The following is a 24,951-nucleotide window of genomic DNA, read 5'->3' on the forward strand; positions in this document are numbered from 1 at the left end:
TTGAATACTCGAAGTTCCTAGGTGATACAGTAATTAATTGAAGTATGCATTGTGCCACTACCATTTTAAATGAGCCAATTGTACCTCATGCACATTAATTACTGTACAAGGTGGTAACATGCTCCAGCACAAAAGGTAAGGGAAATGCATACATTCTCCTTTTACATTGCTGTAAGTGACTAAGATATTTCTTAAGTAACTTCACTAGAACAGGTCTTCCATTGTAAGCACTTTCATTTACTGTATAAACAACCTACATGCTAATGTGAAACAGAGAATGCTGGAGAAACCCAGCATGTCTGGCTGCATCTGTGGAGAAACAAACAGATTGTACATTTCAATTCTGGTATGATACCATTTCAGAATAGAAAATTTCAGATTTTCAGCATCTGCAGTATTTTTCATTTATTCTTCATGCTAATGTTTCACATTTCTGTTTTTATTGTGGACAAATTGGATTACATATTCTTTTGATATGCCTGTATCTTTACACTGGCAGTTAAAATGCTGACCCCTTTCCTTCAAACCTGTGTGTGTGTATATTTGGAGTTGGGAAGAAAGGCATTTATTGTTAATGTTTGTAATCTTCAACTGAACAAGTGTACATATTTTACATTAGGAAACTTCTCTCACGTAATCTTGTAGAACATTGTTCATAGTCTGGCATATATGTAGTTCTGGCCTGGAGCTTCATCAATGGTACTTCTGTTAGTTGACCTAGCTTTGTTTTCCCCAGAACTGTTGTATATTGAGCAATGCCATTAGAATCAATCTACCGTGGAGGAAAAGGAGAGAGAATCCTTCATTTGTGTTAATTAAAAGTTTAGTAACCTTCTCTCATCTATATTAGAACGTATGGTGACAACTAGTGCACACAAAGTGTCCTATAATCATTGGGCACCATAGTCATCATTAAATAATTGTTCAAAATAAATCCTAGTTTGTATTAATACTTTTAGGTGAGATCTAAGTAAACTAAGATTTTTTTGTGGTGCCTTACAAAAAGGATCCTTGCAGTACTGCCCGATATATGTGGGAACTGGGTTTCCTAATACCAAGTGAAATAGCTTTATTCCTTTTCACAGATTAAAGAATTGGATCATTGTTCCACTTATCTTTCTTTTCCAGAAAAAAAGACAGTTCTTACCTGCAAATCTGTCTTAATAATTTAGTACACTTTGCAATCGTTCATGAATGAGAACTGCCCCATGTTGATGTACTTTTGAAGATAAGGTGTGTAAGGTTCTACTCTTTTATAAATTATCAGGAGTATGCTATTCACCCCCTTGTGCTATCCTTTATTCAATAAGACAACGACTGAACTGAAGGTAGCCTCAACTCCACATTCTTGTGTATCCCTGATATCCTGTTGAGTCTATCTATCTCTTTCTCCACAGCTGTCTATGCAAAACAATTCCACAGACTCGTGCCTCTTTTGAGAAAAACTTTCTCCTTCTCTGCCTTAAAAGGACAACCTCTTGTTTCTAAACTGTGACACCTAGCTCTTGTCTTTGCTGTGATGGAAAACATCCTCTCAGCCTCCACTCTGTCAGTGCCCTCAGGATCCTGTGTTTCAATAGATCAGGCTTTTTTCTTCTAAACTTTAACAGATGCAGGCCCAACTAACCACTCTTTCCCACCAGTTCCACACCAATTCACATGTTGCTAATTCAAACAACCCAGTTATGCTTGCTTACTGCCTCCTGTTAGCACAGAGAGGGTTAGTAAGCTAACCATGTGCAATATCTTTTGTTGTGGTAACTTATTCAATGCCTGAAGATTCAAATGCAACAAATCTACAGGTTCTCCTTTAGCCATATTGCTTACTTCCTCAAATGAACTTTAATTAATTGGTCAAGTATGATAGCCCTTTTGCAAAACTATGTTGACTCTGCCTGATTACATTGATAGTTTCCTAGTGCCAAGCTATAACCTCCTTACTAATAGATCTTAGCATTTTCCTGAGATGAAAAATATTAACTAGTCTGTAGTTTCCTAGTCACAGTACTGGTGACTGTAAAACCATAATAGATTGATTTTTACAAGAAGCTTCACTAATGTCCTTAACTGTTCTGGCCTACATGTGACTCCAGAACCACAAAACAACATGATTGGCTGAGCAAGTGTTCAGACTAAGGACCAAGTAGGGATGGATACCAGTTGCTGGCCTTCACAGGGATACCCACATTCCATGAAAGAACATAGAAAAAGTAAAAAGGTTTTTTATACTAGCCTTCTAAAGATTTTTGCAAAACTATTCTTACAACTTGGATTTTGGCTTTGCTGAACAAAGGCAATTGATATTAGCAGACTCACATCTGTGATTTGAAATTCACAATCTTATAATGTGAGAGTGGATGAGCATAGTACAAGTCTAACAATTAGCATTTTATCACAATACAGCACTAAGGAGCAAAAATCTATCTAACATATCCATCATATGCTCCTGTATACTGTTAAGCAGGAAACACGATAATGAGTCATGTCATTTCAAAGAGGTAATCAAGAGGATGGGTTAGTGTAGGGCAGTGGATGTTGTCTATATGGATTTTAGTAAGGTCTTTGATAAGGTCCTGCATGGCAGGCCAGTTATGAAGGTTAGGTGGTATGGAATCCAGGGAGAGCTAGCTAATTGGATTCAAAATTGGCTCATTGGTAGCAAGTGGACGGTGATGGTTGAAGGTTGTTTCTTGGACTGGAGCCCTGAGACTAGTGATGTGCCACAGGGGTTGGTGCTGAGACCTTTTTGTTATTTACATAAATGCTCTGGATGAGAATGTAGTAGGTGTGATTTGTAAGTTTGTGAATGATACAAAATTAGAAGATATTTTTGATAGCAAAGAAGGTTATCAAGAATTAGAGGGATCTTGATCAGATGAGGTAGTGGGCTGAGGATTGGGAGATGCAATTCAATACAGATAAATATGAGGTGTTGCATTGTGGGAAGTCAAGCAATGGTAGGACTTGTACAGTAAATGCTAAGGTCCTGAGGAGTGTTGTGGAACAGAGGGACCTAGAAGTACAAGTACATAGTTCTTTGAAAATGGTGTCACAGGTGGATGGGGTGGTGGAGAAGGCATTTAGCACACTGGACTTCAGTGGTTGAGGCACTGAGTATAGGAGTTGGGATGTTGTGCTACAACTATCTAAGTCATTGGTGAGGCAGCAGTTGGAGTATTGTGTTACAGTCTTTGTCACCCTGTTATAGAAAAGACATAGTGAAACTGGAAACTGTGCAAAGAAGATTTACAAGGATGTTGCAAGACTAGTAGGCCTGAGTTATAGGGAGCAGTTGGCCAGGGTAGGACTTTATTCCTTGGAAGGTAGGAGAATGAGGGGTGACTTTATCAAGATGTATAAAATCATAAGGGGCACAGATAGGATGAATGCATGTAGTCTTTTTTCCCAGGGATGGGGAATTGAAAACCAGAGGGCATAGGTTTAAGGTGAAAACGGACAGATTTAAGAAGAACCTGAGAGCTAACCACTTCATGCAGAATGGTGCGTATATGGAATGGGCTGCCAGGAAAAGTGGTTGAGGCAGGTACAGTAGCAACATTTGGATAGATAAATGGATGAGAAGGGTTTAGAGGGATATGGACCAAATGTGGGCACTTAGAACTAGCTGAGTGGGCACCATGCTCAGCCAAAGGGCCTGTTTCCCTGCTGAGTTACTCTGACTTACTCAGTGTGTTTAGACTAAAATAGAGAATTAAGTTTCTCATGAGAAATTCTATATGGCAACAATACAACTAACCAGCAGTAGTATACTGAACAAAAGCTAAATAAATAAATTAGTCCAAAATCTGTATTTTATGTAATTTAACAATGTCTATGAATGTATGTAGAAATTGGCAATTGTAGAACATCTCCCTAATTAGTCAAGGAAAACATACAATATCCCAGGACTGTTGCAAGAGTTGCTGCTGTTTGCCCCAACCCCCACACCCTATAAACTGGGACGAAAAATCAGAATCAATTTAGTTGATTATTTCTGCTATTTTGGCTCTGCTTCTGTCATAGTGTAATCAATTGCTTTTAATTCAATACCCCTGAGATAAATTGAAAGTATTTAATGTAGTCATCAGTAATTACATGTCCAATTCATTACTTTCTTTTTGCTGATGTAGCTTTGTGAAAGGTTCAATATTCTTACCATCATCTTAAAGCATGTCATTCCGTAATCCATTTATTGCTTCTGATGCAAGCAAATACAGCTTTGTTCCTCAGGAACCTGCTGAGGGAAATCTTTTCAGTTGAGATTGCATAGGTCTGCTATGTTGACCAGTAGTATTTACATAATTAACAAACCCCTGGTACACATGCAAATACTTTGGTTAGTATAGCCAGTATGTGGGTTGCATTCACATCTGAAATAATGTTTTAACATTTTTTGTCAATAAGATGTATGTGGTGAAGTATTAGAGATAATGGGAACTGCAGATGCTGGATGAATACAGCAGGCCAAGCAGCATCTCAGGAGCACAAAAGCTGATGTTTCGGGCCTAGACCCTTCATCAGAGAGGGTGAAGTATTGTTGGCCAATTCTTGACCAGTTAAGTGCCTTGTTCATACTTGGTAACAACAGAGCTGCTTATATAGGCCTCAGCCCTGATTGTGAAAAGTAGCCAAAGAACGGCCATTAAATGCTGCTAGCCATACAAAGTGTTCCCATCTAAAGTATCAGATCTCACGTGACAGTCAGTCATTTTCTACAAGATATTTATGATTTTTATTGTTATGAAGATGCTCATAATTAATATTATTTGAAAGACTTGAGATTTGATGGATTGTGGTAATAGTAAGGAAGACAGTCAGTGTGGAGCAGACTTCAGGGAGTGACGTGAAGGCCAAATGAGAATACTGTGTTTTAACTAAGGTTTACAAGTAAACTTCAGAGAAGTAAGGATATAGATCAAGAGTACGAGCAGGGTGGCATTATGAATTACGGCAGGAAAAACAGTTGATTGATGAGTAGGATAAGTGACTATTTGTAGTTTCTAGAGTAAGTAAGGTACCCATTTGTGTGTTTAGGTCACCATTATTTTTCTTTTAAAAAAGTGAAACATTATGATTGAGGGGTAAAGAGCAGGGAATCTGGCTACATACACGATTTATAAACCAATTTGTTTCTGACAGCATCATTTTAGTAGTCTCCAAATTTGCAAGAATCAAGAGATTGATATGTTAACAGCAGGAACTTTATGTTCAAGTGATTGGACTGTTAATTAAAAGTGAGTCTACCGTATTTACATATATACAATCCTTTACAAATCCAATATTGAGTCCCTCTATCCTTAATTACAGATTTCAATAACTATAGTTCTTAAAACTAGAAGTGAAGTTAAAACATTCCCCAGAACACTTCTGTCACTATCTTCTGGTGAGGGATACTTGTGATGAAAAAGAAACCCACAATGAGAATGAAAATGGGCAGGGCAAGAAGAAAAGTCAGGAGATTTGCACCAGATTAAAATGTTCAGACAGCCAGTACAGCACTAACAATTCTGCAACCTTATGAACAATTGCACAGCTTTTCAAAAGTTTTAACCCTCCCCCTCCAATGAACATCTCATATTTTATTTCCAGCTACCAATATAAAAGAGGTGTCACTATTTTAACTGAGAAACACAATTTCTCCCTGAAGCTATGTACACTGGAGACTATTTTGTGAATACATTTAAAGCTTTATTACATACACATAAAATTGAAAGCAACTTTGAATAGATTTATTTTTTAAAAACTGTCTTGTTGACTTTACACTCATCGGTGTGAAGCTCATTAGGTGTAAGGGAATGGACATGAAGCAGTGCCAGGTTTTGCATGATTAGATGCAAAGTAAAGCTCCCTGTACTGCACTTCCACAATATACATCATGAATGCACAATTTCTGCACTTATGTGCGAGTTTTCCATTTTCCACTTCCCACACACTTGGTCAACAAGATCACCACAATGTAGTGCAATGTATGATGGATTCACACCCAGTACAAAGTAAATTGAGACTGCCCATGCAAATTTAATTCATGCAAGAACTCTACAACCAGTAAACAGAGAAAACCACCATCTCATCAATATATTGGATTAGAACGCATGTTCCAGAGGTGCAAAGGGCAGTGCATCAATCCACTCAGTATCAACAGACTTCTTAAAATGATAAAATCTTCATACATTTTGGTTCATACGATACGGTGATAGTCTTTCATGAATGAAAAAGCAGGTCACATCGTTAAAACAAAACCGTTGGTCCACAGGAAGGGAACACCACTATGAGAAGGTACTTCTAGCTTTCTGGTTTCAGGTGTGAAAAGACCACACATACTTGTGCAATGTCATCATACTCATAAGTTCTTTTTAAAAATGTGTCCATCAATCGCAATCCTGAAATACTCTGAAAAGAGAATTGAACAAAATTATACATTGTAGGAAGTTTGAAGTAAACAGAGCATCTCAAATGGTAATTATAAAGTTACTGCAAAATTTAGAGGCAGTGTTTTGTTTGTTTGCAAACAATAACAGAAATTGTTTTGAAATGTCTGGCATTGGTTGCACGTGGCAGATAAAAGTAATACATAGCTATCCTGGCTCCTCAAACAAAATGTGTATTTCTCATTGAAAAAGAAAAGTTGTTTTTTTCAATGATGCTCATGTGCAATTAAACAGGATGCAAAAGTCAAACAAAGGAGCAGAGATAATTTATTCACAGTTATCACATTGCTGCAAAGCAGAATTTCACAGTTTTATGAATACAAAAAGTACTTGTTTCTGCTCTCAGCCAAGGCTCAGAGAGGACGTAAATCAGTTCAAGTCCATACCACTGGCTTGAGCACAAAAACAGGCAAAATTCCAGAGTTGAACACACAGCCCTGTTTAAGATGCCATTCATCTTTTAAACAAGTGTCTGTTTGCACTCAGGTGTACATGAAAGATACCATGGAATTATTTAAAATAACAAGGTAGTTATCCCTATAACACAGTGTGGAGCTGGAGGAACACAGCAGGCCAGGCAGCATCAGAGGAATAGGAAAGCTGATATCTTAGGTTAGGACCCTTCTTCAGAAATTTCTGATTTTCTGAAGAAGGGTCCTGACCTGAAATGTCAGCTTTCCTGCTCCTCTGATGTTGCCTGGTCTGCTGGTTCCTCCAGCTCCATACTGTGTTATCTCTGACATCTCTGACTCCAGCATCAGCAGTTGTTAATATCTCTGAGGTAGTTATCCCTGGTGTCTAGTCTAAAATTTATCCCTCAACGATCACTAAAACAGGTTATCCAGTATTTTCAAATTGCTGTTTGCAGCATTTTTATTTTTATGCAAAGCATTTTAATATTACAGCACTGAGTACTTTTTCTAAGGTACCTTATTTCCAGGAAGCACTTTGGAATGTCCTAACATTGTAAAAGATACTATGTAATTACAAGTGTTCCTTACATAAGCTAACATTCATCAATATCAGTAAAAGAAATAATTTCAAAATTAAAAGAACATTACAATGTTATAAGCGTATTCTGTGCTGAAAATAACATCCTGTATAAAATGGCAATAACAATAAATCTTGCAAACAGTTTTGTAGATTGTGAATAATGATAATCAACCTTAAAAAAAGTCTTCATTTAAAATAGGCTAATAATTTTGATTCAGTAATTGCACTGTTGACATCAAATAGTGAAACGGATCCAAGAAACCATGAATAAAAGTTGTTACTGAAGAATCAAGTGGTTTGTGAAAACCAAATAATCCTCAGCTCTTAAACACCATGGCTATCACAGATGCATGCACTAGCCCACCATTTTCAATAAAAATCAAGAGTGAAATTGTGGCCTGTTGAGCAGATGACAGATAAATTTTCATGACAGTTGGCAATTTTTGAGCAAACTCTTGTTTTAGCAACGACAATGCAACTAATATGCATCTTTAACATAATGAAATATCCCAAGGCACTATACAAAAGCATTATAGAATAAAGTGTGATTTTAAGTTACTTAAGGAGATATTTGGTCAGATGTTCAAAAGCTTGGTTACAGAAGTTGTTTTAATGAGGGACAGTAAAGCAGAAGTGTATAGGGAAAATATTCCAGAAGGCGGATTAAGGCAACTGGAAACACTATCGTCAATGGTGGAGCAATTTGCAATGTATAGAGTCTACGATTATAGGGTAGATATTCTGTAGAGTTGGGAGTGCTGGGTGAGATTACAAATATAGGGAGGGCACAAGGGGATTTTAAAACAAGGATGAGGAATTTTAAGGGATAATGGGAACTGCAGATGCTGGAGAATCCAAGATAACAAAATGTGAGGCTGGATGAACACAGCAGGCCAAGCAGCATCTCAGGAGCACAAAAGCTGATGAAGGGTCTAGGCCCGAAACGTCAGCTTTTGTGCTCCTGAGATGCTGCTTGGCCTGCTGTGTTCATCCAGCCTCACATTTTGTTATCTTGGATTCTCCAGCATCTGCAGTTCCCATTATCCCTTAAAATTCCTCATCCTTGTTTTAAAATCCCCTTGTGCCCTCCCTATATTTGTAATCTCACCCAGCACTCCCAACTCTACAGAATATCTACCCTATAATCGTAGACTCTATACATTGCAAATTGCTCCACCATTGACGATAGTGTTTCCAGTTGCCTTAATCCGCCATCGTCAATGGTGGAGCAATTTGCAATGTATAGAGTCTACGATTATAGGGTAGATATTCTGTAGAGTTGGGAGTGCTGGGTGAGATTACAAATATAGGGAGGGCACAAGGGGATTTTAAAACAAGGAGAGGAATTTTAAGGGATAATGGGAACTGCAGATGCTGGAGAATCCAAGATAACAAAATGTGAGGCTGGATGAACACAGCAGGCCAAGCAGCATCTCAGGAGCACAAAAGCTGACGTTTCCGGCCTAGACCCTTCATCAGCTTTTGTGCTCCTGAGATGCTGCTTGGCCTGCTGTGTTCATCCAGCCTCACATTTTGTTATCTTATGAGGAATTTTAAGGACCTTGTTTGACCAGGAGGTAAAGAAGGTCAATGACCTAAAAAATGACTGGCATTTTAAGAGACAGGCAGAATTGTGGATGACCTCAAATATAGGGATGGTAAAATAGCCATTGTAGCCACAAATATGCAGTCTACTGGTAACAAAGGCATGACAGAGAGTTTCATCAGCAGGTATACTGAGGCAGGCAAAGTTGGCCAATTTACAAAAATTGATATATGTAGTCTTAATGATGGCACAAATAGCAAGTCAGAAGGTCAAAAAGCTGCAAATAAACTGGTTTATTCTCAGACTGTTGCTTGGTTGCTGGGTAAAGTTGGTATCTAGGTTTGGTGCAAAAAAGAAAGCAAATTTGTCAAGGTGATTTCACTTACTAAATTTCCTTTCTCAGAGTCCTTTTTAAGTCTTACCTGTAAACCTTGCATGGAGGCCAATAGCTTGAGTGCAAGATGAAGAGAAGAATTTGGACTCAACTTTCCTAGCTGTCTTCCTGAAATGCCACACCAGTGGATTGCATTTGTATTGCACATTTCAAGCACCAGATCCATTGTCCTCTCGCTACTAGTGAAATGAAAACTTATTGAGATAGTTCAGTACAATATTGCTTGTATTTGACTATATAAAAACAAAGGTTTGAATCACATCACATCCTTTTTTTAGATACAGGACCCAAGACTGCTCACAGTATTCCAAATTCTGTCTGACGAGAATCTTATACAGCCTCAGCACTACATCTCTGCTCTTCTATTCTAACCCTCTTGAAATTAATGTTAACACTGCATTTGCTTTCCTAGCTGTCAAGTGAACTCGCATGTTAACCAGAGGAGAATCCTGAACTAGGGGTCCTATGTCCCTATGTGCTTCAGGTTTCCGAAGCTGTTCCCCACCGAGAAAATAGTCTATGCCTCTATTCTTCTGATCAAAGTGCATAATCTCATACTTTCCCCCATTGTATTCCATCTGCCATTTCTCCATTTAACCCTTGATCTCTTTACCAATCAAGAATCTATCCGTCTGTCTTAAATACACTTGATGATTTGTCCTCCACAGCCTTCACAGATTCACCACTCTGTGGCTGAAGAAATTCCTCATCTCAGTTTTAAAGAGTTTTCCCTTCACCCTGAGGCTGTACCCTCAGGTCCTAGTCTCTCCTACTCGTGGAAACATCTTCTCCACATCCATTACATCCAGACTTCTCAGTATCCTGTACGTTTCAATCACATCTCCCATCATCCTTCTAAACTCCAAGTACAGATCCAGAGTCCTTAACCACTCCTCATTTGACAAGCCCTTCACATCTGGGACCATTCCTCAGACTCCCTCCAACACCATCTCATCTTTCCTTAGATACTGGGCCCAAAATGGCTCATAATATTCCGAATGTGGTCTGATCAGAGCCTTGTACAGCCTCAGCAGTACATTTCTGCTGTTGTATTCTAGGCCTCTTGAAATGATTGCTAACATCGCATTTGCCATCCTAACCATCAACTGAATCAGCATGTTAATGTTAAGAGAAACTAGGACTCTTCTGAAGCCTTTCCCCATTTAGAAAATAGTTTACACCTCTATACGTCCTATCAAAATGAAGAATCTTACACCTTCTCACATTGTATTCCATCTGCCACTTCTGTGCCCACTCATTTATCTTGCCCAATTCTTTCTGTAGTTTCAACACACAAAGCCATTGGAAAAGCCCAGCAGGTCTGGCAGCATCTGTGAAGGGAAAAAACAGAGTTAACATTTCACCTCTGGCGCCCCTTCCTCAGAACATATGGAAGGGTGACCGGACCTGAAACATTAACTCTGTTTTTGCCTTCACAGATGCAGCCAGACCTGCTGGGCTTTTCCAGTGACTTTGTTTTTGTTACTGATTTACAGCATCTGCAGTTCTTTTGGTTTCTCTTTCTGTAGTTTCCCTGCATCCTCAACACTACTTGTCCTCCACAAATCCTTGCATCATCTGCAAACTTAGCAACAATGCTCTCAGTTCCTCAGTCCAGATCATTAAAATGATTATTTTTGGTCCTAACACTGACCCTTATGAAACTCCACTAGTCGCCAGCTACCATCTTGAAAAAGAGCTCTTTGTCCCTACTCTCTGCCTTCTGCCGGTCAGCCAATCTTCTATCCATGCTAGTACCTTTCCCCTAACAACATGGACTCCTATCTTATCTAACAGCCTGCTGGAAATCAAAATAGATTACATCCATTGGCTTTCCTTTGTCTAGCTTGCTCATTACCTCCTCAAAGAATTCTAACAATTTGTCAGGCATGACCTCTCCTTCACGAAGCCATCCTATTTTCCCATGCACTTCCAAGCACTCTGCAACCTCATCCTTAATAAAGGACTTGAAAATCTTACAAATGACCAAAGTTATAGCCAACATGCCTATAGTTTCTTATCTTCTGTCTCCATCCCTTCTCAAACAAGGGTGTTACATTAAAAATTTTCCAGTCCCCTGAGAACCTCCCTGATTCCAGCGATTCCTGAAAGGGATTCCTATACCTTCAGAACCCTAATCAAGTTTCTGTCATTCCACATTCCCAGAAAATGGTAGAAATATGGAACAGCAGCATCTGTGAAGAAAAATCAGAGTTAACCTTTCAGGTCTGGTGACCCTTCCTCAGATGCTGCCAGGCCTGCTGAGCTTTTCCAGCAACTTCTGTTTTTGTTCCTGATCCACAGTTCTTTCGGTTTTTATTTAGAAATATGGAACACACTGCTTGAGAGGGTGGTGAAGGCAGGTACTTTTGCAATACAGGCATCTGAACAAATACTTAAAATGCCAAGGCATAATGGGTTATTGACCAATAAATGGGATTTGTGTAATTTGCCATTTGCTTGTCGGCATGGACACGATGGGCTGAACCTCTGCAACATCAAAAGTAGAAAAATATTTATCCCATCTTTCAGGAGACATTGTTTTTAAGTCATTAATATGCATCTTACTGAGGCCAATCATTGCAGATTTCTTCCTTCCAGACACATTCATGCAACATTAGAAATGCTAACACGTTGGGAGGAGATCTACAGATCTCCTTGAACATCTGTCTGAATTAGCCCGAATACCTATCTAAAGGAACAGGAACCTGAGTGCCAACTTATTGAATGAGCACACATACCCTGATATCTTCAGATCAGCATCCAGACTGATCCAGGATGCCAATGCCTTTATTAGTTTACAAAACTGCACCCATAATATGCAACAAGAACACCTCAATAGGAAAATTAATAACATGAGACTCAGATGATAGATATCCACAGGAACTATGACTCATGATGAAAGCAATTTTATTTTCCAGAAGATAATTATTTTTAAATTATATGGGTGACTATTTACTTGGCTCTGGACCCTCCATTTAGTATTTTGGAAATGAGGTAAAACTAAGGATAACCCTGTATTTAGGATATTGTAAAATTTCACTTTCTTGCAGGAAGCACATTATTCAAATGTCTCCACACTCCTTGAAAGGTCACTTGGCTGATGTCAGCGACAGAGCCTCCAAAGGAAATCATATTTCATTGTGTGTGGATGGCTCAGAATCACAGGATTATTATGGTGCAGGTGGTGGCCATTTGGCCCATCACAGTCGCCCCAGCTCTCAAACGAGTATCATTACAATGCCCATTGTCTGCTTTCTCTCCTAACCTTGTATATTGTTTTCCATTCAAACCATCTTCCACTAACCTCTTGAATGCCTCACTGAACCTCCCTCCACCACATTTCCAGGCAGTGCATTCCATACCATAACTACTCACTGAGTGAAAATGTTTTTTCTCACATCATCCCTGCTTCTTTTGCACAGTCATAAATCTGCCCCCTCTTGTTCTTGTTCCTTTTATGAGCAGAACAGTATCTGCCTATCTGCTTTGTCCTGCTGCTAATGATTTTGAAAACTTCTATCAGATCTCGCCTCAGCTTTCTTCTCTCTAAGCAGAACATTCCCAACTTCAATCATTTCAGGACTGTTTCTTTTATTTTCTTTGTCACTTTCTCAAACATATTCATCTCTTTTCCACAACATGGCACCCACAACTGCACACAGTACTTCAACTGAGGTCAAACAAATGTCTTATCTACAAGTTCAACATCACCTCCTTACTCTTGTACTGTGCCCCCATCGAAAGCAGCTCAGGACAGTGCATGCTTTAAAAAACTGCGCTCTCCACTTCTCCCGCCACCTTCAATGATCTGTTTAGCTATGCACACAAGTACCTCAAGCTCCTGCACCACCTGTAGAAACATATCCCTTATTTTAAACTGTATTTCAACCTTCTTCCTACCAACATGCATGATTTCACACTTTTCTACATAAAACTTCATCTGATACCTATCTGCTCATTCCACAAACTTGTGAATATTCTTTTGAGATTACACACGGTCATCCTCACAGTTTACAATTCTCCTTTTTTTGTGTGTCAACAGCAAACTTTGAAATTGTTACCTTCACACCAAAATCCAGATCAATCAAATAAATAAATCATCAGAATATGTTCAGAAAAGCAAAAACCCCAATCTCAAACCCTGGGTATTTCCGCTACAAATCTTCCTCCAGTACACAAAACATTAATTCACCATTACTCCCTTTCCTATCCCTTAGCCAATTTTGTATTCACATTGCTGCTGCCCCTTTTATACAATAACCTATAACTTTCCTCAAGTCTGTTGTGTGACACTATCAAAAACCTTCTGGAAATCCATGTAAGCACCACCAACACCGGTACCCACATTGAGGTTGTTTATTTTTGCAAAAATATACTTTATTCATCATAAATTCATAAGTTATCTATGGATATGTACGAATGGCAAAAAAGCTCAGTCCAGACTTTGCAGGAAATAGTGAGATTTTGACATTCCCCAGTTGTAACAAAATTGCATTTTCTAAATATGTAGCGGTATTATTTACATTCCCAATAAGGCAACAAGGGGATCTGAAAATTTTTGTTACCATTTGAAAAAAACTTCAGTACGTTAGTTAAACATAGAGTAAACCGGTTGATGTGGTGTATATGGATTTCAGCAAGGTGTTTGATAAGGTTCCCCACAATAGGCTATTGTACAAAATGCGGAGGAATGGAATTGTGGGAGATATAGCAGTTTGGATCAGAAATTGGCTTGCTGAAAGAAGACAGAGGGTGGTAGTTGATGGGAAATGTTCATCCTGGAGACCAGTTACTAGTGGTGTACCGCAAGGGTCGGTGTTGGGTCCACTGCTGTTTGTCATTTTTATAAATGACCTGGATGAGGGCATAGAAGGATGGGTTAGTAAATTTGCAGACGACACTAAGATCGGTGGAGTTGTGGATAGTGATGAAGGATGCTGTAGGTTGCAGAGAGACATAGATAAGCTGCAGATCTGGGCTGAGAGGTGGCAAATGGAGTTTAATGCAGACAAGTGTGAGGTGATGCACTTTGGTAGGAGTAACCAGAAGGCAAAGTACAGGGCTACTGGTAAGATTCTTAGTAGTGTAGATGAGCAGAGAGATCTCGGTGTCCATGTACACAGATCCTTGAAAGTTGCCACCCAGGTTGACAGGGCTGTTAAGAAGACAATACAGTATTTTAGCTTTTATTAATAGAGGGATTGAGTTCCGGAACCAAGAGGTTATGGTGAAGCTGTACAAAACTCTGGTGCGGCCGCACTTGGAGTATTGTGTACAGTTCTGGTCACCACATTCTAAGAAGGATGTGGAAGCTTTGGAAAGAGTGCAGAGGAGATTTATGAGGATGTTGCCTGGTATGGAGGGAAGGTCTTACGAGGAAAGTCTGAGGGACTTGAGGCTGTTTTCATTAGAGAGAAGAAGGTTGATAGGTGACTTAATTGAAACATATAAAATAATCAGAGGGTTAGATAGGGTGGATAGGGAGAGCCTAGGATGGTGACGGCGAGCACGAGGGGGCATAGCTTTAAATTGCGGCTGAAAGATGTTGGACAGATGTGAGAGGTAGTTTCTTTACTCAGAGAGTAGTAAGGGAATGGAACGCTTTGCCTGCAACGGTAGTAGATTTGCCAACTTTAGGTACATTTAAGTTGTCATTGGATAAGCATATGGACGTACATGGAATAGTGTAGGTTAGATGGGCTTGAGATCGGTATGATGGGTCAGCACAACATCGAGGGCCGAACTGCCTGTACTGTGCTGTAATGTTCTATGTTCTATAACTTGCTCTTTAGAAATTCATGCTGTCACTTCCTAATCAATCCATCTTTTCTCATGTCACTACTAATTCTATCCTGAATAATTGTTTCTAAAAGCTTCCACATCACAGAACTGATCGGTGTATAACTGCTAGCATTATTTTCACAAACTTCCTTGAATGAAGGACATAATGTTTACAGTTCTCCAGTCTTTTGCATCCCCCACCCCCGCAAGTCTAGGGAAGATTGAAAGATGACAGCCACATCCCTGCAACTTCTATCCTCACTTCCTTCAAAATCCTTGGATGCATCTCATCTGGCCCCAGTCCCTTGTTATCTCTATGTATCTCTAGCAATTGTCTAACCAATACTTCTTCCTGAACCCTTCTAGTGACAGCATTTCCTCCTCTGTCACCATGCCACTCCTTTCATAAAGGCAGATTTAATATGTTCATTTAAGATGTCTGCCATGTCCCCTGGCTCCACATGTAAATCTCCTTTTTGGTCTCTAATCAGTCCTTTCTAAACCGTTACTTCATTACTTATATGCTTACTGAAGGACGCAAATACCGAATAGGTGATAACTCTGCAGGAACAGGAAAATAACGTTTGAGCATAGTCTTGTAAGAATTTTCATCTTTAACTTCAGACTTCGGTGGAGAAGCAAACCTCAACATTTCATAATGGAAATATTCTCCCTTTAATTAGCAAAATTCCATGCAAGGTCACATTCCACGTGCATTAGCCATCTTACTGTTACCTGCAATTAGTTATTTTACATGTAACTTCAAAAGGTTCTTCAAGGTTCACAGTATCTGGAATCATCTCCAAGGAAAGTCTTACGTCACCATATCCAGGGGCCTGAAATAAAACCATAAGAAGCATGGGACTTTGAAGGGGAAATATTAAAATTTGTTTCATTATCCTTCTGAACAAAAGATCAGAAAAAAACTTAAACACACGCATCTGTAACAAGAATTCCAAATCTTCACAACAGAACATCCCTCAGATACATATTCTTTAACATCCCATAGTTGTGAAGGTTCATGACCAATGAATTCTCAGGTGAAGTGTAAAGTAGAAGAATTGGACATTATTATGGTGTCAACTAAACATAGATAAGATGTGGCGAAGGAGAAACTTTGAATGGTTCTCCAGTTAACCTGACTGAAAGTCACCAAGATAACAAAGTGTGGAGCTGGATGAACACAGCAGGCCAAGCAGCATCTCAGCAGCACAAAAGCTGATGTTTCGGGCCTAGACCCTGAAGGGTCTAGGCCCGAAACGTCAGCTTTGGTGCTGCTGAGATGCTGCTTGGCCTGCTGTGTTCATCCAGCTCCACAGCTTGTTATCTTGGATTCTCCAGCATCTGCAGTTCCCATTATCACTGAAAGTCACCAAATGTGGCTGGTTCAGGTGCATCTGAAAAACCCAACATGCTGCTTGCTGTAAGATATAAAATACGGCTAAGATGTCGGAGCCTGGTGTGCAGTCACAGAATTGTTTCTCAACACAAATCACCATTTTCAAGAGACAGACCAAAAAGAAAACATAAACGTAGAACAACACATTGCAGGTATTTCACCAACACAATCAAGACTAAGAAATGTAGTTGTCACACCACTGGACTGGTAACGTGGGAGCCCAGGCTAATATTTTTAGGATAAAACCAGAAAGTGCTGGAGAAACTCAGAAGATCTGCCAACAGTGGTGAAGAGCGAGCAGGGTTAACATTCTGAATACAATGTTGCTTTTTCGGAACTGTTGGGGAGGACAAGAATGGCAGTAACTAATGTTCTGAGGACATGAGTTAGAATCCTACCACGGCAGATAGTGAAATTTGAATTCAATAAAATCTGGAGTTAATAGTTAAGCTAATGGTACCATGTAACTGTTAGTAATAATCAGAAGAAGAAACGCATGTGCTAGTTTAGGTCAAATAATCTGCCATCCTTACCTAGCATGTAACTCTAAACCCACAGTGATGTGGTTGCTAATTAACTGCTTTTTGATGGTATAAGAGCCATTCAGTTGTATCAAACTGTTACAAATTCTAAACAAAGGATTGTAACTGGAGAGGCAACTTGGCATCCACCCAGGCATCTGAAACAAAAATGGCAAACACAGTCTTGCCGACCACGAAATGACATCCTTACCAACATCTGACGGCTTGCACAAAATCTGAGAGAACTGTCCCACAGTCCAATCAAACATGGTCCAACATTGTCTGTTTGAGAGATTATGGCTACGCCACAGACACTACAACCATCACATCTGAGTATGCTTTGTCCCACCTGCCCACCAGATATGGTGACACAATGAAATATTGCTGGAAAGAAGTTGGCCCGGAAGTTCTCAACATTGACTTCAAAAAGCTATGGAATCTAATAATTTATTATCAGGTCAATCACAGGCAAGGAAATCTCCTGCCGAGTACCAAATACTATGTACAACACACCCCTGCCCCACTTCCTTGGCTGCACAATCAGACCATATTGAACACCACTCATTATGGCTCAGTTGCACCACTACTGACCAAAACTGGTTGAATCCTAAGGGACACAGCTGCTAGGTTGTGTGCAGGAAATGATGATGGAAGAGAGAGAGAAAAGAGGGAAAAAGCCACTTGATCTCATCCTCACCACTCTATCTGTCACAGGTGCATCAAACAGGAAGGTATCAGTAAGCCTGACTACCACAAGCCTTGTGGAGACAAAATGCTGCCTGAACAGTGAGGAATCCCTCCACTGTGTTGCTTTGAAACTGAGAGATAAATAGGAAAGACTTTGAACAGGTCTAGAAACTCACAAATTGGCATCCATGAGGTGGGACATCAGCAGAAGAGCCATATTTAACCACAATACGCAATCTCACGGCCCAGCTTATCCCCTACTCTACCATTACCATTGAGCCAGGAGGTGCACCAGCCTTACTGAAAAGAAAAAGGTATCAACCTCGTGAAGCTACAATACAAGACCACTTGCATGCCAAACAGTTGAAGCAACAAGCAACACGCCTAAGCAATCACCCTCCCAATGAATCAGATCTAAGCTCTGCAGTCATGCTACTCCTGGTTATGAATATTGATACACAATAGATATGCTGCAGAGCTGGGCTGAGAGGTGGCAAATGGAGTTTAATGCAGACAAGTGTGAGGTGATGCACTTTGGTAGGAGTAACCGGAATGCAAAGTACAGGGCTAATGGTAAGATTCTTAGTAGTGTAGATGAGCAGAGAGAATTCGGTGTCCATGTACACAGATAGAACATAGAACATAGAACATAGAACAGTACAGCACAGAACAGGCCCTTCAGCCCACAATGTTGTGCCGACCATTGATCCTCATGTATGCACCCTCAAATTTCTGTGACCATATACATGTCCAGCAGTCTCTTAAATGACCCCAATGACCTTGCTTCCACAACTGCTGCTGGCAACGCATTCCATGCTCTCACAACTCTCTGCGTAAAGAACCTGCCTCTGACATCCCCTCTATACTTTCCACCAACCAGCTTAAAACTATGACCCCTCGTGCTAGCCATTTCTGCCCTGGGAAATAGTCTCTGGCTATCAACTCTATCTATGCCTCTCATTATCTTGTATAAAGATCTTTGAAAGTTGCCACCCAGGTTGACAGGGCTGTTAAGAAGGCATACAGTGTTTTAGCTTTTATTAATAGAGGGATTGAGTTCCGGAACCAAGAGGTTATGGTGAAGCTGTACAAAACTCTGGTGCGGCCACACTTGGAGTATTGCGTACAGTTCTGGTCACCGCATTATAAGAATGATGTGGAAGCTTAGGAAAGGGTGCAGAGGAGATTTACTAGGATGCTGCCTGGTATGGAGGGAAGGTCTTACGAGGAAAGGCTGAGGGACTTGAGGTTGTTTTCATTAGAGAGAAGAAGGTTGAAAGGAGACTTAATTGAAACATATAAAATAATCAGAGGGTTAGATAGGGTGGATAGGGAGAGCCTTTTTCCTAGGATGGTGATGGCGAGCACGAGGGGGCACAGCTTTAAATTGAGGGGTGAAAGATATAGGACAGATGTCAGAGGTAGTTTCTTTGCTCAGAGAGTAGTAAGGGAATGGAATGCTTTGCCTGCAACGGTAGTAGATTCGCCAACTTTAAGTACATTTAAGTCGTCATTGGATAAGCATATGGACATACATGGAGTAGTGTAGGTTAAATGGGCCTCACATCGGTATGACAGGTCGGCACAACATCGAGTACCGAAGGGCCTGTACTGTGCTGTAATGTTCTGTGTTCTATGTTCTATAATAAAACATCAACACAAAGGAAGTGGAGATTCTACAAATTTCACTACACCCAACAATGAGTGGCCCAGTGTATCAGTGAAAAAGACAAGGCTAAGCTATTGGTATCCACCTGAAGCCAGAAGTGCTACATGGATGATCCATTAAGGCTTCCTCCAGAGGTCCATGGACGCCAGTTTTTAGCCAAGTCAATTTTTAAAAAAATTCATACATAGAATGAGGCCATCGCTGGCTAGGGTAGCATTTGTTAATTGCCCAAAGGGCAGCTGAGTCAACCACATTGTTGTGGGTCTGGTATCACATGTAGACCAGTTCAGGTAAGGATGGCAGCTTGCTTCCTAAAGGGATATCGGTGAAGCAGATGGGATTTTCCAACAATAGGCAATGGTTTGTGGTCATCATTGGACACTTGATTCCAGATATTTATTGAATTCAAATTTCACTATCTGCCACGGCAGTGTTCAAAACAAGTCTCCAGAACATTACCTGACTCTCTGGATTAACAGTCCAGCAATAATACCACAAGACTATTGCTTCCCCTTACTCCACATGATGCCAATAAACTCATGGCAGGATACTGCAAAGGCTATGGGGCCCTGACAACATTCTGGCGATAGTTCTGAAGGCTTGCACTCTAGAACTTGCCACACTCCTAGCTGTTCTAGTCATTTCCTTCAAAGGGTAATTATAAATGATGGAAACGACACTTTTAATATGAATACCCTATTATTAAAAGTCGACACTCACTACAATAGACGTTAAATTTTTTTTCCTTTAGTGAACACAGAGCCTGAGCCAGCACTAACTTCACAGAAATTAATAACCACAGCCTTTCATACAATAGAATTTTGACGAAATTGATTATTCTGAAAACTAAATTGTACACATTTACAAACCATTCGTTGCAATTGACTTGTTTGCAACCGTCCTCTTTCACCCAAGTTTGTTTTCCACACTATGTCCAATTTTCCAATTACTGTTACGCCCTTGATGACCCCAGCCTTCTCTGCAAATTCAGGCTTAGGTTTGAGACAGTATAGATATTGCCGTGTGTCCATAGGTTGCAAGTAGGTCATCTTCCCAAATGTGGAGTGGCTGAAACGAACAGAAGCATGTCAATGACAAAATGTGGTGTAATTATCTTCAAAAAGAAGTTGAAGTCATTTTACTGCAGAAAAACAGTCTATTCAGTGCAAGAGGCATATGCCATTGTTTATTTTCCATACGAGTGTCTTCCCATCTTATTTCATCCTATCCTAGCACCACATTCACCTATTCTTTTCTCCCTTACGTACTTGTATGATTCCTAGTCCACGTCTTGACAAAATTTACAATGTGACAATAGCACATCACATCTTACAATTTTTAAAGAATTAGTGTCATCTAAGCCATTTGCAGTATTATTTCTCGCCAAGTAGATTACTGATGTATGCAGAACAAACAAATATTTAATGCAATTATTAAAAGTTCTTCCAAAGAACAAGACCTTGTATCTGTCTATGTTAAAATTATTTTATGAATTATTCACCCATTCTGCAAGTTTGTTAATACCTTCTTCCAAGGTATTGCAGCCTGCTTCATTTTGGAATACTTGCTCCCATCCAGCACTCTCATGTTATTTGAAAATTTTGAATTTGTATTTTTTGATTCCACAGTCTACATTGTCAACAGTGTCAAGGGTTACAGGGAGAAGGCAGGGGAATAGAATTGAGAAATATATCAGTTTTCATCAAACAGCAGAACAGACTTGATGGGCCAAATAGGCTAATTCTGCTCCTACTTCTTATGGTCTTATGGAGAATTCCCTGGAAACATTCAATCTGCGCTCTTGAATATAGGTAAAACAGTATAATGTTAGCTATCTGCTAGTCCTCTGACACTATACCTTATGCTAACAAATTCAAAAATACGTTACAATGTTGCTGCTATCTCTTCCCAAGCTCTTTTAACCTGTACAGAAGCAATTTACCTGGACAATGGGCTTTATCCTCAAGTTTGATTAATTTGTATACCATTTAACCTCTATTTGAAATGCAGTTATAGCATTTTAATTAAAGTATCCTTTACACATGTTCAACCCCTGAACATCTTTGTACTCACTGAAGTTTGGTTTCCAATGTTGTCCTTTCATGTTTCTTTTACTTTAAGCTAATTTCACTTCTGTATATAATAGTTTAAAGACCTACCACCTCCTAAAGATCTAGATATAAAACTAAACAAATTAATTGAAATGATATACTCAATTTTAAGAACTACAAGCCCAAGTAGGATGGAATGTGCTATTTTAAACACAATACACATGTATTTCCTTCTCCCTTCATATGAAGGGAAACGATTCAGGTCAAAATTGTCTATAGAGCATGCTGAGAAGTCTGTACTTCAGGTACTTATCCCTGTTTGAAATGTCTCCGCTTTCAGAGTTACGCTGAGCCAGATGTATGACAAGGTATAACTACATAAAACAGTATGAAATTAAAAGCTGCAGTCCAAGAATGTGAACTAATAAGTGTCAAACAGAACGCATGTTAGATTTAACAGTTTTGTTCCAAAATGAGACTACACTTTTTGAACCAATTCAGGATTTAAATAAAGCATAGTCATGTCAACTTTCTATTGAACGTCATTTCAGTTTGACAAATGCTATCATTTATGAGATCAATAATTTGATATTGAATCAGTCATGACTAGATGATGAATCTCAAGAATAGTTGTCATTGCTGTGAATAGCGATTAATTGAAACATCTAGTGGTGATGATAAGGAACAGTGGGCCTCTGTATATGACATAAATATACACTATACCAATATGTAACCATGGTTTCAAAGAACAGTCTGCACATAAATGTCTTGAGAAAGTTATGCTTCATAGTTACTTTTTATTCATTTTTGAAATCTGGGTGTCACTGGCTAGGCCAGCATTTATTGCTGATTACTGAATGCATTTACTAACTGTACAAATATGGTAGATGCATTGCAACATGCAAAAGTGAATGGAAGTCTTAGCATCAGAAACCAATCATTACAAACAGGAATATGTGCAGCCACTCATCAAATTTCATAGGACTTAAAGTTACTCAACTCTGGTTGGCACATTACCTAAAGGATGTGGAGACTTTGAAGAGGGTGCAGAAGAGGTTTACCAGGATATTGCCTGGAGTTAGAGGGTAGAAGGTATAAGGAGGGGCTGGAAACACTCAGTTTCTCTGGAATGGCAGAGGCTGAGGGGAGATTTGATACAAGTCTATAAAATTATGAGGTGCATAGTTAGGGTTTACATTTAGAATCTTTTTCCCTGAGTTGAAATGTCTAATACTAGGGAACATGCGTTTAAGGTGGTGGGGAGATGTTCAAAAGAAATGTGAGGAGCAAGTTTTCTTTTACACAGAGTGTGATAGGAGTCTGCAACGCACAAGCAGGGGTGGTGGTGGAGGTAGATACAATAGGAGAGTTTAAGGTACTTTTAGATGAGCTCATGAATGTGCAAGGAATGCAGGGATAAGGACCAATTGCAGGCACAAGAGATCAATTGGGCATCATGTTCGGCACAACATTGCAGCTATTGTAACAGTGGAAGCTCAACTATATTCTGGTTTAAAGTGACATCAAAGAATCGGGATTTGAAGCGAACAGTGATACAAAAGCAAAAGTAGCTCATGTTGCCAAGACAAGTGAATTTATAATTAAATGCACAGGACCATGATTACAAGGGTAACAAAGAGTGGAGCTGGATACACACAGCAGGTCAAGCAGCATCTCAGGAGCACAAAAGCTGATGTTTCAGGCCTAGACCCTTCATCAGAGAGGGGGATGGGGAGAGGGAACTGGAATAAATAGGGAGAGAGAGGGAGGCTGACCGAAGATGGAGACAAAAGAAGATAGGTGGAGAGGAGAGTATGGGTGAGGAGGTAGGGAGGGGATAGGTCTGTCCAGGGAAGACGGACAGGTCAAGGAGGCGGGATGAGGTGGTAGGTAAGAAATGGAGGTGCGGCTTGAGGTGGGAGGAAGGGATGGGTGAGAGGAAGAACAGGTTAGGGAAGCAGAGACAGGCTGGGCTGGTATTGGGATGTAGTGGGGGGAGGGGAAGAACTGGGCTGGTTTTGGGATGCAGTGGGGGAAGGGGAGATTTTGAAGCTTGTGAAGTCGACATTGATACCATTGAGCTGCAGGTTTCCCAAGTGGAATATGAGTTACTGTTCTTGCCACATTCGGGTGGCATCATTGTGGCACTGCAGGAGGCACATGATGGACATGTCGTCTGAGGAATGGGAGGGGGAGTTAAAATGGTTCGCGACTGGGAGGTGCAGTTGTTTGTTGCGAACCGAGCGGAAGTGTTCTGCAAAGCGGTCCCCAAGCCTCCGCTTGGTTTCCCCAATGTAGAGGAGGCCACACCGGGTACAACGGATACAATATACCACATTGTCAGATGTGCAGGTGAACATCTGTTTGATATGGAAGGTCATCTGGGGCCTGGGATAGGGGTGAGGGAGGACGTGTGGGGGCAAGTGTAGCACTTCCTGCGGTTGCAGGGGAAGGGGCCAGGTGTGGTTGGAGGGGAGTGTGGAGCAGACAAGGGAGTCGTGGAGAGAGTGGTCTCTCTGGAAGGCAGGCAAGGATGGGGATGGAAAAATAGCTTGGGTGGTGGGGTCGGATTGTAGATGGCGGAAGTGTCGGAGGTTGGTGGGGTGGTATGTAAGAACGACAGGGATCCTCTGGGGGCGGTTGTGGCAGGGGCGGGGTGTGAGGGATGTGCTGCGGGAAATGCGGGAGACGCGGTCAAGGGCATTCTCGACCACTTTGGGGGGAAAGTTGTGGTCTTTGAAGAACGTGGACATCTGGGATGTGCGTGAGTGGAATGCCTCATCCTGGGAGCAGATGCGGTGGAGGCGGAGGAATTGGGAATAGCGGATGGAATTTTTGCAGGAGGGTGTGTGGGAGGAGGTGTATTCTAGGTAGCTGTGGGAGTCAGTGGGCTTGAAATTGACATCAGTTTCTAGCTGGTTCCCTGACATGGAGACTGAGAGGTCCAGGAAGGTGAGGGATGTGTTGGAGATGGCCCAGGTGAACTTGAGGTTGGGGTGGAAGGTGTTGTTGAAGTGGATGAACTGTTCGAGCTCCTCTGGGGATCAAGAGGCGGGGCCGATACAGTCATCAATGTAACGGAGGAAGAGGTGGGGTTTGGGGCCTGTGTAGGTGCGGAAGAGGGACTGTTCCACGAAACCTACAAAGAGGCAGGCATAGCTTGGGCCCATGCGGGTACCCACGGCCACCCCCACTGAGAGAGACCACTCTCTCCGCGACTCCCTTGTCCGCTCCACACTCCCCTCCAACCCCACCACACCTGGCTTCTTCCCCTGCAACCACAGGAAGTGTTAGACTTGCCCCCACACCTCCTCCCTCACCCCCATCCCAGGCCCCAAGATGACCTTCCATATCAAGCAGATGTTCACCTGCACATCTGACAATGTGGTATATTGTATCCATCGCACCCGGTGTGGCTTCCTCTACATTGGGGAAACCAAGCGGAGGCTTGGGGACCGCTTTGCAGAACATCAATGCTC

General features: G+C 40.7%; 1 protein-coding gene across 5 annotated transcripts in view; it reads right to left on the minus strand.

Moving 5' to 3' along the window:
- Positions 1–4,149: 4,149 nt before the first annotated feature.
- trappc13 (trafficking protein particle complex subunit 13) overlaps positions 4,150–24,951 on the minus strand; it is a 79,972-nt gene continuing 59,170 nt past the window's right edge. For 3 of the 5 annotated variants that reach the window (XM_059648107.1, XM_059648101.1, XM_059648119.1), the window contains 4 exons: positions 20,291–20,489; positions 15,881–15,981; positions 9,390–9,540; positions 4,150–6,390 (listed from right to left, as the gene is read on the minus strand). In XM_059648107.1, the coding sequence (XP_059504090.1) occupies positions 6,283–6,390; positions 9,390–9,540; positions 15,881–15,981; positions 20,291–20,489 (559 nt within the window). In that variant the 3' untranslated portion in view covers positions 4,150–6,282. The remainder of the gene's footprint in view (positions 6,391–9,389; positions 9,541–15,880; positions 15,982–20,290; positions 20,490–24,951) is intronic. The other 2 variants (XM_059648115.1, XM_059648105.1) reach the window with 1 other exon arrangement.

This window comes from Stegostoma tigrinum, chromosome 1 (genome assembly GCF_030684315.1).
Source record: "Stegostoma tigrinum isolate sSteTig4 chromosome 1, sSteTig4.hap1, whole genome shotgun sequence".
Taxonomy (NCBI): Eukaryota; Metazoa; Chordata; class Chondrichthyes; order Orectolobiformes; family Stegostomatidae; genus Stegostoma; species Stegostoma tigrinum.